This window comes from Hypoxylon fragiforme, assembly GCF_022984875.1.
Source record: "Hypoxylon fragiforme strain CBS 206.31 chromosome Unknown GGS25scaffold_4, whole genome shotgun sequence".
In the NCBI taxonomy this organism is placed as follows: Eukaryota; Fungi; Ascomycota; class Sordariomycetes; order Xylariales; family Hypoxylaceae; genus Hypoxylon; species Hypoxylon fragiforme.
In genome coordinates this window covers 3032352-3047677 of record NW_026054759.1, presented here as the reverse complement: position 1 = coordinate 3047677, position 15326 = coordinate 3032352, and the positions used below count along the sequence as shown (strand labels likewise).

Below are 15326 nucleotides of genomic sequence, written 5' to 3'. Positions count from 1 at the left end.
GCTGAAATATGCATACCTACTCAACCGAAAAACTCCATAGACAGGAAGACGAGCAAAAGTTCCTATAGCAAGTCAAGTAAGTAATTCCCGACGAAGAGATACATATGATATTATACGCTATAAACATTTCGATTAACACCCCTATATGTATCTACATAGGTAGTTAACTACCTATTAACTACTTAAGCAGCTGCGTTTATCTCCTACATCGGCTGCGATTGGATCCTGCCGGAGAAGAGACCCGAGAATAGACCCTGGAAGAAACATGCCAGGGAGAGGTTAGTTCTGCTGCATGACAAGTGCCATTCAGAAGTGGAAGCTCTCAACACATGGGGTAAAACCCCATGGTTTACCTATCGGGAACTGCATGGTTATATCCCAAGGTTGGTATTGGCTAGTGTTTAGATACATGTAGATACCTACATAAATGAATACCTAACGTAGTATCGTGAAGCTGACCTACATACCACCTACATAGGTTAGTTAGGTATACTTGTACCTTTAAGCCGCGTAAAATACACATGTGTCCGTACCTACATAAGGTACAAGTCTAGATAAGCATCCGTGAATGTAACCTTTGGATAACAAGCAATAGTCTCAAGCAATGAAGAAACAAAAAAAACACAAGCAGATAGTTTGATTCGGAATCAGCGATTTCTCATTAAGTCTGCATGCCAGTCGTGACGTGAGATACTCCTGGTATATACAAGTTGGCGGCTGTCGTCGCTCAACGTATTAGTAATGGTTCTTCTATCCCACACTCATCTCTCTCTGTGTATATATGACTTCTCCGGTAAGCTCGTAAGCCTCCGTGTCTAGGAGTTGAAGAAAAAAAAAGATCACCCATGTCTAGTTGAGTACCATGGTAAGCCAATGCTGGTCTATATCAACTGTGAATCACAAATAATGCTTATTTCTTTTTCTTCCTTTATGCCTTGACGGAGTAAGTTCGCTTAAACATGTCATCAACCTTCTCCAAGTAATAAGTGCCACTGGCGAGAGTGGATATATCGCCTTGGGGAGTATAGTCCTTCTGAAGGTGAGCCTTATGGCGCAGCTCGCAGAACTAGGAGAATTATTAGTATCCATGTATGTCTGTATGAATAATAGACTAGGTGCGATTCAACTTACAGCTTCGTATGTCTCGGGGGAGACTGCTCGTCTGGAAGCCAGCCTGTTGGGGATATCCAACACCTTGGAAATCGCTTCCGTGCTGCCGTTGACGCGAATCGAGAGGAAACTCGATGCCAAACCGGATCCGTAGCTGAATAGGCCGATACGCTTTCCCTGGAGGGTAGCGCTGTCGATGTAGGAGATTATGCTAGCCAGGCCACCGTATAAGCTGGCGCAATACATGTTGCCGATGTTGGTAGCGACCTGGATAGCTGGCTGAACGCGCTCGATGTAGCGCTTCTTAGTGAGAGCCAAGAACGTCTTCTCCACTACCTTGTCGGACAGCGACTTCTGGTAGTCCATGTCCCGAATATCACCAGGAACCTCTGCGAAAGCCGGGCTGTCGGGGTTGGCGAGGTAGTCATGGTACAAGAGGCGTGCGTACGACTTTTGGACCACCTTGCAGGTAGGGGAGTGGAAGGCTAGATAATCGAAGCGGTCAAGGCCCGTCTTGGCCTCGGTAGCTCCGTTCCCATTTGCATGGCCGTTTTGTAGGAGTGTCTCACGCTTGCAGTAGGCACGGTAGGCAGCATCGAGAGCTTCCATATAGCAGTTGACCGAGTAATGGCCGTCAACGTACGGGTACTCGCTGGTCAAATCGGGCTTGTAAAAATCGTAGACATGCTGCATATAGGTTCCGCGCATGCCTGGCTCGACGACTATGGGGGCATTAGGACCAACTAGCATCGCAACACACCCGGCACCACCAGTAGGTCTGGCGTTGCCCTTGGCGTAGAGGGCAATGTCTCCAGCGATGACGATGGCGTCTCTGCCGTCCCAAGCCGAGGACTCGACCCAGTTGAGGGCGTTGAATAGAGCATTGGTACCACCGTAGCAGGCATTTACAGTGTCGACACCTTCGATATTGGTGTTCTCGCCGAACAATTGCATCAAGACAGTCTTGACAGACTTAGACTTGTCGAGGATGGTCTCGGTACCAACCTCAAGACGACCAATGCTGTTGGGGTCGATGTTGTAGTTCTTGAGCAGTTTGGAAGTGGCAGTCAAGGTGATCGAGTAGATATCTGTAAGGGGAGGTCGTTTGCTTAGCACTTGAGGGAGGCAAGGGGTGGAGGATAGCAGAACCAACCCTCTCGGTCATCGCAGAAGGTCATCTTGGTCTGACCAAGACCAATTGTGTATTTGCCGGTGCTAACACCGTCAAACTTCTCGAGTTCAGATTGTTCGACATACTGCGGGGCACGATAGAGCATCAGTAAGTGAATTTCTGATTTCTTTCTGGGGTCGTGAGGTCCGTGGGCCTCACGCGATGTCGGAGGGGCAGACGAAGGCGGGACACAAAAAAGATGAGGGGCAGATGAAGATGCAGATGGTTAACTTACTTGGCTGGGAGAGTAAATTTCAATGGCCTTGATGCCAATGTTCTGAGGACGGGAAGCCATGGTGAGGAGGAGTAGATCAATGTTCGTGTTATGAGGTGAAGAGAGAAAAGGTTGTGCTATAGAGAAGTTATAAAATAAAAAAATAAAAAATAAAAGGAAGAAAAAGTCGAGTGCAAGTCGGTTGTATATCAATCTGTGGGAGTAGTACTATGTACCTGGTAAGTATTATGCATACAAAAGATACATGCAACTAGGATTGCTGTTTTGGGGGACTTGGTAGCCAGGTTCACCGCCTATTAGCAATGGAACCCTACTGTAAATCAACAGGGGGGCAAGCCGAAGATGTGCCCAACTTGGCAACTTCCAGCTGGCAGTTGTGGATTTGCACGTGTGTGCTTGTATGTGTTGATCCATAATGTGATACTATCTTACATAGTACTAGGTACCATAGCACTATCCATGGTGGGGGAGGATCTTATTAGGACGACTTGATAAAAACTCACCTATTAGCCCTTGTTTCGTGTATCGACGTGGTAGGTATCGGCACTATATTTTGCGTCTTTGTGTCTATGTTGTCACGAGATGATTTGAACAGCACTATTATTTACGGTGTATTATTACTTTTTGCCCTCATTGCAACAACTTGATCAAGATTCAAGATTACTACTAGTAGAGTGTACGGAAGCCGGATTAGGGAGTACCCTAGGTAATAGTGAGTAGAAGGTAAAAAGGGGTGGGAAAGGGGAAAGGAGAAAGGAGATGAGATGGAATAGGGTTAGGACGATAAGGTTGTTGTTGGATGAGATGAGACGATTTAGAAAAATATTAATAAGAAAAAAGGTCAACAAGATTTTTGTTGACGTTGATTAGTCCCAATCCTGTACCTGAAAGAAAGAGAAGAAAAGTCACGTACGATAGTGATGAACTAATATGTTTAGCCCTGTTCAAGTTCCGACTAGCATTGGAATTCGTTAGCAATTCATTGTTAATAGTACATATGACCTAGTAGATAGTACTAGATACTACCTATGTAGTAGATAATGTAGATTAGTGCCTACACATGTAGTACAATACTAGCCTTAGCAGACAACCCTAAATTAGAACCTTTGGGATGGCGTGTTTGAGTATGTACCTCAAAGTGCTGTTAACCAACACGCATGCATGTGCTTGTATGTAGGTATTGCACAACATTGAACACTGAAACATCTTAAAGCGACAAGGTTCAACTTGACATCTACAAACCGGGCATTAACCGGATTAATAAAATTACCTATTTCAGTAAACATCCGATTTAACACGGCGCCGAACCGGCAAGTGCCTTCCTCAGCTTCTCAATCGACTGAAACAAAACGCTGTAACACATGAGGTAGACAAGTGTACCATACTTGCCTAGTATAAAGCCTAGTATAAAGGTGAGAAAGTGAGAAAGTAAGACTCTCAATGAGGTAATTGCCGGTATCCGTATACTTGGATCACATACTACCTACCTAGGGTAGGTAACATCACTGACTAATCAATCACATTGAACGTTGAACGTTGAACATTGAACTAACTAACCTAGCACAACTTCAAACTTCTACTGGAATATCAAAAACGATTCAAATGCCAAACCTCCAAGCAATCATGACGAATACATCAATGATTAGCCCAGGTTCAACAAAAGTAGCCACGATAACAGCAATCACAACAACATTATTCGGAATTTTCCTAAAATGTGACTACCTGGTGCACCTACCTAGGTATCTACTCATAGGTAGGTCATCAAAGGAGTAAGCAGTGGCACATTTGGTATCACCTAGGTTAGAAATCTTTAACAAGGCCAATCATTCTCTCTTTTAGTATATACTTCAAGTTGTTGCCCAACTCAACAATAAACTACCGAGGTATGTAGGTTACTTATATACCTCTCCCCTTGCCTCTCACGTAATAACACTAGCCGGCCCATTACCGTCACTTGGCCGGTTTGTACCAGAGCTTGTTCAAATCTATCCTATGCTTTCCCAAACGCCGAGTAGATATGCAAAGACTACGCTAGTATTGATATCACAGTCTTGAAATGGTATATTCTGACCCCATGATTGTTCCCTTTCCCCTTTGCAAATGCTGGGAGATATCAAGAGCTCCACCTCCTCAATTATGACAAGCCTCCCTGTCTTCTAGATATCCTTGTCATGTGACCGTTGTTTCCGTTGACGTCGTTTCAGCCTCAGCAGCCTCTGGAGACTTCACCTCCTTATCTTCCGTCTTCTCCTGTGCTTTTTCTGCCTCCTTTTTATCATTGTTTTCCTTCTTTATCTTGGCCTCGGCTTTCCGCTTCTCCTCTGCCTCCTCGAGGTCCTTCTGCTTGCGATCTTTCCGGGCTTGCACAATGAAATCATCCACGTTCGCGATGGCGGCCTGGGGGTCTCGCTTGTGCTTCATCAAGTAGCCTTGCAGCTCTGCAGGGCTGAACTCATGCGCTGGTATCTTGGAGGCAAATTCAGCAGCTTGGCTATTGATGCGTGCCTCCTCCGCCGCTCGTTGCTTGGCTGCCTCCTTCTCGGCCCTCTGTCTAGCTTCGGGGTCAAGTGTTAACATGTTAGTAGCGTTGGTCTCTTCGTCGTCATCGAGGCGCCCCAGGATGGCGCGGAAAATAGATGCTGTCATATCCTCGTCCGCGAGACCAAACTTCACAATCATATCAACCCTACCAGGGCGGATAAGAGCCCGGTCAAGCTTTTCTATGTGGTTTGTCGTCATAATGAGTACGCGACCTTCCTGGGAGGCTACACCATCTAGGATGTTGAGCAGTCCTGACAAGGATAACCTCCCCGTCTGTTCATTGCTAGTAGTGGTGGCTGGTTCGTTGTTTGCGGTATCCGGTTCATCTTTGGGCACGTCTTGTGACTGAGCCTGGTTATCCTCACGAGTGTGGGTGAGACCTGCCGTGTCGATATCCTCGAGTAGAACCACGCAGCGCCGGGGGAGCTCAGAAAATAAGGAGGCGAGCCCTTCTTCGTTTGCGAGCATGGAGCTTAAGCTGACGATGTAAATTCGTAGCTTGAAGAAACCAGCCAGCGCGAGACTAAGCGAACTCTTTCCTGTGCCGGGGGGGCCGTGTAGCAAATAGCCACGACGGTATGGAATACCCCTATCATGATGTTAGCGAAGACCATTCAGTACTGAATATATGGAAAAGGAAAAAACATATCGCACCTGTTGCTATACCAGCGCTGAGTAGCAGGATCGAGGTAGTCAGTGACATCGTCAATGAGATCTTGCTTCGTCTTCTCGTTCAAGATTACCGTGGAAAAGGGCCGAGTGACTCGCGCCATGCAACGCTGCCAACTGGGATCCGTAGATCCTGGCCGGAGGGTACCACGGTAGATAAGGGTCTTGTGCTCATCCTTTGCATTGTACACCTGCTGAGCCTCCATTAAAAGCTCCTTCAAGATCCAGGGGTTGCGGCCAAAGCACGAAAGCGATATCTCCTCGCGTTCACTGATCAGCAAGGCAGCAGTCTGCTCCCGGTTCGCCGTCCTTCTAAACAAGAGGAGGCGACCACGATACCAGAAGTAATGGCTACCGAAAGCGGGCGTGTACGACAGAGGTTTCTTCTTTGCTTTCTCGGATTCTCCATCCTCGTCGTCATCGTCGCTGTAGTCCCAAACCCAAACATACTGGTTCCGAGAGCTCAATTTAGTGTTAACTACGAAACGTCGGGCCCGTTGCGAAAACTTCTGGTTGGCCACCCAAGCCATGAGAATGTTGTAAATCTCATCGTCGGTCCGGATATCGACAACAGACATGAAATACGTCTCAAGCTGGTCCCACATATATGAGCTCATGTAGTTCCAGGCAACTGTCAGAGCCCCTGCGAACAGCAGTACATGCACGTACAAGCTGAGATCGATATGGAGATATTTTTGTGCCGCGCCGGCAAACATGGAGAAGCCTGGGAAGAAAAATTCAAGCAATGCCATCTGAGGCATCTGTGGCATCTGCGGCAACTGTGGCGCGCCAGGAGTGCAGGTTGATCCGCCAGATTCATTGCCGCTGGCAAATGACCCCGGAAATGGGTTCGCCATGGCCGTCGCCAAAAGAATAAAGGGTATGTATCGAGAAATGGCAAGTTAAAAGTTAGTGGTAGATATGGCACTAGTAGGTGAAATTCCAGTCGTGAAAAAGAGGCCAACCTAGGTAGTTACCTAGTTTGTGTCGAAGAATGGGAGAGCGTACTTAGTCGCAACATCGATACGTAGCTAGCAGCGATGGAAGACTATATATTCCCCGGCATATGTATCAATTCTACAATATCAGGCAACCAGCCGTGAAAGCTGAAGAAGGCTATACTCAACCAATGATTCAATCTTAGTCAGTATAGCATTAGCACGGTCAAGGGTTCCGTTGATGATGATTGATCGGTTGGACCTAGCCCGCAGGTCAACATGTACCTAAGCCAAGGTGGCGGAATGACTAGAATTGAAGCCGTAAGACTCATCGAATACATGTAACTATGTATCCATCTAGCTTATTCTCACATCGCCAGATATCTGACGTCTTGGGTTACCAGATGCCGACTATGGCCTTGTCGTAGTGGGTCGGAAGGGACACTGAAGGGGACTTTTGCCACATGTTGGTGATGCACAGCGTGGTCGCAAATCCGGCATCAGCATGCACATGTTGTAACCAGCCACACGACCGTTGTATATACATAGTAGAATGTATGTAAGATTTCGTGTTGCAAAGAGAGGGAGCCAACCCGAAACATTTGCGGCCGGCGTAGATTACATTTTACGGGGCTAATAAGGACCATACATACCTATCTAGTATCTACTACTAGTAGTAGGTAGGCAAGAAATTACAGTATAGCGGCGTGAGTCACGTAGTTACCGTACAGTACGTTCCAATTGTTAGTAAAATGCGGAGGATAAGGTGGCTCAGACGTTCAAAATGTTCCCAGTCTTTACCTCCAGCTTCCAAGTTCTTCCTCTTTGTCCCGGCTCGTCGCTGCAAGACTCAGCCCGTCCCCCCCGTTCACCGCCGCTTTCTCGCATGAGGGCTTTCGCCATCAGCCGAGACATTTCATCGGGAAAGGGGGCCATCAGATTGAAGTTTCATTCATCTCATTTCTTTATGTGTGAGAAATGCTCCGTTTCCTGGGCACTGCTATACATCCCAATTGGCTGAGAATTGTTGTCCCTTTTTTTTCAAATCATATTAGGCACCTATTACATGTGCAGCAACATAGCGTGCTGTACCTAAGCAAGCCGGGCAGGCAAGGCAGTTGACTCAAAAAGCCCACAATCTGACTTCCCCGCAGAAAATCATTTGCGATGAAGAATCGTATTGATGCATTCTCTCTCTCAGCACCTGTATGCGTTATACATACAGTACAGGGGATTGCTCGATACAGCGCCCTTCCCGGTTTGCTATAAAAGCGTCGAATAATCCGAATCCGATTTACGCTTATGTGCTTGGCTGCTTCGATACTAACCTTTTATGCCTGACGTCCCTTTCTGATCTGGGTAGGCGTACTTTCTCCAATGAGTCTGGGGAGGACTCCAGTCTTTCCTTTCATGCATGCAATGTTGCTTACTGGGTGCCTAGTTGGGCTGGTTCCTGGCGCCTTAGCTGGGCTTGAATCGCAGTCTGAAAGGGCTTACACACTTGACTTCACTAATCTGCCTAACAACAAACTTGACAACAACCAAGGTTGACAACTGTTCGCCTGTCATAGCGAGTCCTTCCTATTACCTATATCCTCCATTCTGCACCTAACCTAAGGACGGAGGAAGGGGATGGAGAGAAACAGAAGCATCGCCGCCCCCTGGGGTTCACGGAGAGAATATTGAAATATTGGGTTTTTACCTATGTACAACTTATATCATTCATTATTACCTGAAGGCAAGATCTTTCGCTCCAGTGTCCTCAAATCATTTGCGCTTCCCTGGTGAAAATGCGTCATTAGGTACCTACATACCCTACATGTAGCCCTGGAGGATGTAGGTATGTAAGTTTACTGCTTTCGCCCCTCCCCTCCCCCTATTTCTCGCGTCTCGCATATCGGGTTCTGGCTTTTTCTGTCTTGCTTTTTGTCTTGCTTCTGTCATTTCTTGCCCTGATCTTTTTTTTTCTGGCAAGGAAAATAAACGAGACTGGCCCTCGTTGTTCCCGCTCCCCTCTTTTTTTCCCTTCTCCCCACAATCAATGAAGCCTTTCCCCTTTCTTTCTTGCGGCTCACCACATACTTACTCACATAACGGTACACGCTATAGGTAGGTACATACCTACATAGGCACCTATATAGATAGGCATCTATGTAGGTGTCTACCTAACCTGCCTAAGTAAAGGTATGCCTCATTAGGCACCTAGGTAGGCAGGTAGGCAGGTATGTAGGCCATTTTGGCCGTCCCCAGAAAAAAATGTAGGTAGCGATGGATCCCATCCATTGCTCTTGTCCCGCGTACGGGATTTCCACCTTGATCAAACGCCGTTTCCAACTCAGAGGTTCAAAACCACCCTTCCCAAAAAAAAAAAAAACCCACAAAGTATCTAGAAACTCCCCAACTACACTCATACCAAAAACAAAATAATATAATAATATAAACACGTAGAATAGAGATCGTTTCTCGTGATATGTCGCTCAATTGCTTAAAATTCCCAGGGGAGAAAAAGGGGGGTGGTGGGGAGGTAGGCAGGTAACAGTTAAGTAATAGTAAAAAAAAACCGAAAAACTATAAAACCCCGAGGCTTTTTTTTTTTTTGTAGTTTTTTGTTACTTCTGGTTAATCGTAGACTTCTCCGTACACAGCTCCTCCCTGGTTCCACGGATCGTGGTCCATAGGCTGCTGTTGCGGCAGCGGCGCGCCCCCGCCACCACCGAGCTGGATAAACCCGTTCTCGAAGCCTGCCGGTCCGCCAGCTGGCTGCATTGGCGGAGGAGGGGGGGGTGGTGGAGGTGGTGGCATCTGTTGCTGTCCCCCGTAGAAGTGCTGCTGTTGAGGCTGGTGGAACTGCTGCTGATCCTGGGGGTAGAATTGCGGCGGCGGCTCCTGGTGGAACTGGGGCTCGACGCCGCCGGGCCCCGGGTGGAATTGGGGTGGTGGATGGTGCTGCTGCTGGAATTTTCCGGGACCTGGTCGTCCGGCGGCGGTGACGCTGACGTAGCTAGCGCGGGGGCGGGACGAGGACGAGGAGTGATGATGCTGCTTCTGGCGCTGCCGCTTGTAGAATTGGGCGAACGGCCCGCTCAGGACGTGCGACGCGAACCGCCGGCGCCGGTCGTCGCGGTCGTCGGCGTACCGCGTCACGGCGCCGCCGACGCCGTAGAACCCCCACGGGTCGTCCCGCCACACGAACGAGTCCGACTCCGAGGACGACCAGACCGAGTACAGCGAGTCGACCGCCGACCCTGCGGATGACGAGGATCCGTGCGACGATAGTGACGACCCTGAGCGCGACGAGTAGAACGACGAGGTGTCCGAGGCTGCGGAACCTGGGCGTCGGAACTCGGGACGCTGGCTCATGGTGGAGGTAGGTAGGTAGGTAGGGGGATTGCGGGCTGGACTTATATAGTAGTGTGCCGAAATGGCAATATAGGGGGAGGGCGAAACCCAAGAAAGAAAAGCCAATAATAGAAAAGAAAGAAAATATCGTTTGCTTCGAAGCGTAGTACCTAGGTATGTACGTAAACAGGGGTCGTCCTTGTTGGCAAAGGGCTAGGTGAACATGAATCTGAAGTGGGACAGTGACGATGGTGATGGTGATGACAGCAGTGGCTAAACAACTTATAGGCTAGGTGGTTTAGAAGAGCCAGGAAAACGAGGCGAAGAGGTTTAGTCCGTCAGTCAGTCCGGGAAGAGCACCTATACATATTTCTATGACATGACGACTGGGGGGTGTGCGATACATATCTTGCATACTAGGTAGACACCGTGAACCTTTTCAGGACTGTGTTGGCCATGTACGTCAGGTATAAATGTATGTAAAAATATACGTAGATATGTATGTATGTATGTTAAGTGCCAACGCTCAGTTCAGGAGGCTCCCCAGGCAGGCAGGGCAGGGCAGAGCTTGTCTGCCTATCAGCGACGGCGTCCGTGGTGCGCGGGCGACCTCTCCCCCTGCACCTCATGCATCTCGCTACTGTGGTATATGCCGGCGATGGAGATTGGTGGGGTGTAAGCCACGGTGAGCACAACGATCGATTCGACGGGAATTGGCAGAACTGGCTAACAAGGATGCAGATGCATTCTAATCAGGTAAGCCTCTGCCCTCTGCCCTTTTCCTCGAGGTTGGATTTATCATGTAGGTAGGTACCTACCTATGCAGTTGGTAGGAAGATGTGTCAGTGGATGAGAGCATCTCGTGCGGATGATACCAAGGGAAGCCTCATCCGTAATCTACCATTCCCTTTCTTTCTGCCTCTCTCTTGCAAACCAAATCGGTAAGCCACTCACGTATCGCTTGCCCTACTATCGCCCATGAGATTTGGGGGGCAAGAAGGAGGAGGAGGAGATGGTGGTGGTGTGAGAGGGAAATCTGTGCATTGCTGCAATGCAGTACACCTGAGTCAAAGTCGGCTCAACTACGAATTACGGGCGAGAATGAACACGAAAAGTCACGGTCGCCCCGTTTCCCGGGTCGAAACTAAGGGACTGATCCAATGACAGCGGCAGTAGAATAGATGAGCTATTGCCTTTGCTGAACCAAACCAAAATCGTAGGTATGTTAAGCTCCTATGCCCACACTTCTTGCTTCTGATTGAGCCTCATTCGCCCAGCTTTGCTAGGTAGGATTTCTGGGGAAAGCTAGCTATGTAGCTGTCTCGTGAGGGAATAGGTAAAAGGTAAGCACCTAGGCACCTAGGCACCTGGGCCTATAGACTTGGGGGCCCTCATACTATTAGATACCTACTTATATCCTACATACTGCCTAAACCTACCAAGGTGAAAAGGGGGGTGCCCACTAACCTAGGTAAATTCATTCCTACATAAATACCTAATTAATTAGTACTACGCCCGAAAAGAAAGAGGAAATGGGTAAGGTAGGGAGGGTATGCTTTGAGGAGAAGAGGAGAAGGAGGAGAGATACAACCCTAGCAACGTTGGAATTTACCCTCGCGTGTTCCGAACTCCAAATGTATTGGCCTTCTCCGTTTGCTTTTGAGTGGGATTTCTTTCGCCCCGGCTCCGTTCCGACCAGTGGTGATGACTTATTTTGATTGGCTATCAGACGTGCCATCCTAAACATCAAATGTCCTTCGAGACCTTCGAGAAAAGAGAACCCTTTTCTCCGACTTACCTAAACTTGATTCTGGGGTGCAGTCGGATGATACGCAATGCCGTTGTGATAGGTAAGACGGTGTGTATCCTCGTCTAGTTCTAGTTCATGGTTGATGGATGATGGATGACGAAAGTGAAGCTTACATTTCAATGTAATGTAATGTATGCATACCATTCCTACCTAGTACCTACAGTACGCCAACCAAGTTCACGCCGCCAATTGACCTATCAATTGTATGGATTTTCAATGGCCTTGGACGGAGATGAAACATGTGATATTTGAGATTTGACATCTCACATCTAACATCTCACAGCTCTTACAGCTCCTAATATATCTCCTAATACATATCTCCTATACCTACCTCATACCCCCCACGCAGGGCATACACCGACGAGCGAAAATCAGCCACAGAAAATTGATTGGGTAACATTTCCGGAACTCCTTACATGCCTACATAGTGTATGTACGTCTTTGCTAAAATTATATTGTATCCTGCTATGTAAGCACGGGCGGTTACATACCTAGGTTAGTATCTTGGAACGTCTGTCGGTTTAGTTTTGCAGAGTTTAGATAATTAAGTGTTGTCTTCACCCCCCTTACACAGGTACGTATCATGACTACTAGCCTTTGAAAGGAAATTCAGTCGTCTTTGGCAATTTTCTCTCTACACAACTTCATTCTCAAACAGACACACCGAACCTAGGGTGTAAGAATTGTCCCTTTGTTACTAGCTACAGAGACTAAGTGTTGTCCTTTTTTCACTCGGCTACAGAGATCAAGTAGGACATTGGCAGCCCACTGAAAATCGCTTCGTTCGAGGTAGATCTGGCTAGATATCCTAACCCAAAAGGCGCCGGCGTAATACCTCGCTGGTATGAATGTATGGAATTCTTCCACGGAGGTCTTGGTGATCCAGTCGGCCACGGCCTTCGCTTCTCTGGCCGGGATCTTGCCTGTATCCTTCGCGCTCTCCTGCTCTTCCGTCACATCCAGGGGCAGTCTCACGTTAGTGAAGCAACAATCCCGAAGAGGCCCCTTTTTGCTCTTGAGAACCTCGGTTCCCATCATAGCTGCCATTACTTCTCCGCCCTCTCGTGCCAAGCGGATGCAATATTCACGTATCTGCTCCTCGCCGCCACAAACGTGGGCCCGGAAGGCCAACGCTTCAGGGACACAAACGTATGGTGTAGTATCCACAGTAGATACCTTCTCGAATAGCTGGACGAAATAACGTGTCGGGGATAGCGACTCGCGTTCACTAACTGGCAAATAGCCTTCCGCGGTTGGATATGTCGTCCTAATCAAAGCCTGGTTACGATAAGGTACGTATAACACCGCGCAGCCGCGAGGTACCATAAGCCACCTGCGTATCGTTACAACACGTTTAGTTTACAATGGCCATTGGTTAGGCAGGTAGTGATGACTAGAGGATGGAGGAGAGCCGAGGTCGAAGTAAGCAAGAAAAAGAAAAAGAAAAAAAAAGGAAAAAGGGGTGGCGCTCACTTGTAGCAATTAGTTATCAAGAAATCAGGCCCGACTTCATTTAGATGACGCAAATCAATATGACCTATCCCATGCGCACCATCTATGCAACTAAGGATGTCGTGTTCTTTGCATATCTGTGTCACGCGTTCCCATGGGAATCGCACTCCAGGAAAAGTAAGAACCGTGTCAAACATGGCTAGCTTGGTGGTCCTGCCTTGACGCCGAGTCTCGAGAACGGCCGCAAGGAATTTCTCGCAAATCTCATCGTCCTCCACGGGATAAACCAGATCAATGCAGTATCCTCTCACATTGGTGGTCTCTTCAAGCGACTGCATAGTCTTTAGACATGAATCATATATGGTACTAAAGTATAGTATGACATCGCCATTTTGGTAGGTTAAGTTCCTCAAGACGGTGTTTATCGCAGTGAGAGCATTGGGCACGAAGACGACTTCGTCCGTCTCTACTCCTAGCAGGGGGGCGATGGTCCTCCTTGATTCCCGCAGGAGTGTGGGATAGGTGAAGCGGATGAAGGTGTCGGGCTCTTTTTCGGTTTGGCCCCGTAGGAATGTTTGATATCCCGTAACACGCGAAGGGGAGGCTCCGAAGGAACCATGATTTAATGGGGTGTAGGAAGAGGCAAAGTTGAAGTGGGCCTCACGCATGCTCCTCCCAAAGGACGCCCTCATGATAGCGAGATACGCTAGGGAGATATGAAGAGAATTTTGAAGATAAAGCTGAGTAAACCAAGCACGGTAAGACGGTACCATGTAAGGCTCGTGGTAACCATGATCATGCCTAGAACGTGGATTATGTTGTACACGAACCGATGTATGTAAGACGTATGTAGATATACACATATTCATGAATCAATATAACATGTAACTCTGTTACCTACCACGTATATACATATAGGGGCGTGTGCGTCGCACTGAATGATTAGGTCATCCTATCCCATACTTAGATATGTACTTACTTAATTTTGTGAATTAGTTAGACAACTACGACATATTAGTTAACATATAACTATAGTTATTCAACATTCATACATGCCTAACCTACACGAATCTAAAGATAGCAAAGGCCCCTAGACATGAATAATACATCATTTATAGCATGTACCTAGTAACGGTCCCGACTAAGCTCTATATGTAGGACTACATAAGGTTAGGGGGGACCTGGGAGGTAGATTAGGTTCTGGGTTAGAAAGAAAAAAAGAAAAAGAAAAATCCAAAAAGTCCAAGGTTTATTTATGCAACCAATTAGTTATGTACAATACCTAGTAGTATGTTACTAGGTAGGCACTTTATGTAAGTACGAGGTATGGGTATGTAGACGGTAAGTCATGGTTCATATCTCGATTGCGTGCTTTAAACACGATTAGGTCTTTGTAGTTCGATGTCCCTTTCCCGTAATCTAACTAATAGCCCGGTACCATATCTGCCGCATTATCTTCAAAGTTGAGAAAGCGCGCGTAGAATGTTGAAAACCTCATAATTCTAGTAGCAACACAGCATACCTGTCTTATGTAAGATATTGTATTGTATTGTACTGTATTGTATTGTACAGTATGTATTTTACTCCACTAATTATGTGTTGTTGGTGTTTGTGCTTTCAATATCTGCGACTTTAGTTCAAGTTAGTACAAGTTGTCCCTGGGAGATCTATAAAGAGAAGCTTGACCCGCTCAGGGGCAGGTATCATAAGTGCCGACATCGAGTCCAGTCCGCCGCTTAGTACCTACCTACTGACACATGTAGTACGGGCCTGGGGCCACGGAGTGTCTCGTACATATACATGTGTATGTACCGGTAGTTTAGGTAGAATTGTATATATGTATAATGTTGTACAATACTATTCTACATAGGTTCACCCTAAAGTGCAGATATTGTAGTGCTTCAATGATACATAATCGGCAGTAGATTCTTAAACTTTCAACAGCTATAATGGCCCAATGCCACATTTACGCTTTAACCATTAAATAAACATAGCTGGGTGTCTGGCTAGGAGGAGAGAAGAGGAGACAGCTGCACATGTGGTTTCTGGATAGAAGAGCCA

General features: G+C 47.3%; 4 protein-coding genes across 4 annotated transcripts; all 4 read right to left on the bottom strand.

Moving 5' to 3' along the window:
* Positions 1-928: 928 nt before the first annotated feature.
* GGS25DRAFT_520964 (hydroxymethylglutaryl-CoA synthase) lies at positions 929-2576 on the bottom strand (the record flags this gene model as incomplete). The annotated part of the gene is made up of 4 exons (XM_049263976.1): positions 929-1066; positions 1132-2198; positions 2264-2366; positions 2517-2576. The coding sequence occupies 4 exons, from the start codon at positions 2574-2576 to the stop codon at positions 929-931; spliced, it is 1368 nt and encodes a 455-aa protein (XP_049118128.1).
* Positions 2577-4685: 2109 nt separating this feature from the next.
* GGS25DRAFT_520963 (BCS1 N terminal-domain-containing protein) lies at positions 4686-6583 on the bottom strand (the record flags this gene model as incomplete). Its single annotated transcript, XM_049263975.1, has 2 exons — positions 4686-5646; positions 5712-6583. 2 exons carry the CDS (start codon positions 6581-6583, stop codon positions 4686-4688), a joined length of 1833 nt encoding a protein of 610 aa, XP_049118127.1.
* Positions 6584-9179: 2596 nt separating this feature from the next.
* Positions 9180-10327, bottom strand: GGS25DRAFT_248793 (uncharacterized protein). The gene has a single exon (XM_049257177.1). It carries the CDS (start codon positions 10022-10024, stop codon positions 9284-9286), a length of 741 nt encoding a protein of 246 aa, XP_049118126.1. The 5' UTR covers positions 10025-10327; the 3' UTR covers positions 9180-9283.
* A 1833-nt stretch (positions 10328-12160) lies between these two features.
* On the bottom strand, positions 12161-14441 carry GGS25DRAFT_487737 (PLP-dependent transferase). The gene is made up of 3 exons (XM_049260739.1): positions 14327-14441; positions 13287-14217; positions 12161-13146 (listed from the first exon to the last, which is right to left on the bottom strand). Exons 2-3 carry the CDS (start codon positions 14132-14134, stop codon positions 12483-12485), a joined length of 1512 nt encoding a protein of 503 aa, XP_049118125.1. The 5' UTR covers positions 14135-14217; positions 14327-14441; the 3' UTR covers positions 12161-12482.
* Positions 14442-15326: the final 885 nt, after the last annotated feature.

Excerpts from the sequence above, each read along its gene's own strand:
- GGS25DRAFT_487737 (XM_049260739.1), bottom strand. The coding sequence starts at position 14,134 with ATGAATATGTGTATATCTACATACGTCTTACATACATCGGTTCGTGTA. Across the intron at positions 13,147-13,286 it reads TTGATAACTAATTGCTACAA|GTGGCTTATGGTACCTCGCG; the intron begins GTGAGCGCCACC and ends AACGATACGCAG.
- GGS25DRAFT_248793 (XM_049257177.1), bottom strand. The coding sequence starts at position 10,024 with ATGAGCCAGCGTCCCGAGTTCCGACGCCCAGGTTCCGCAGCCTCGGAC.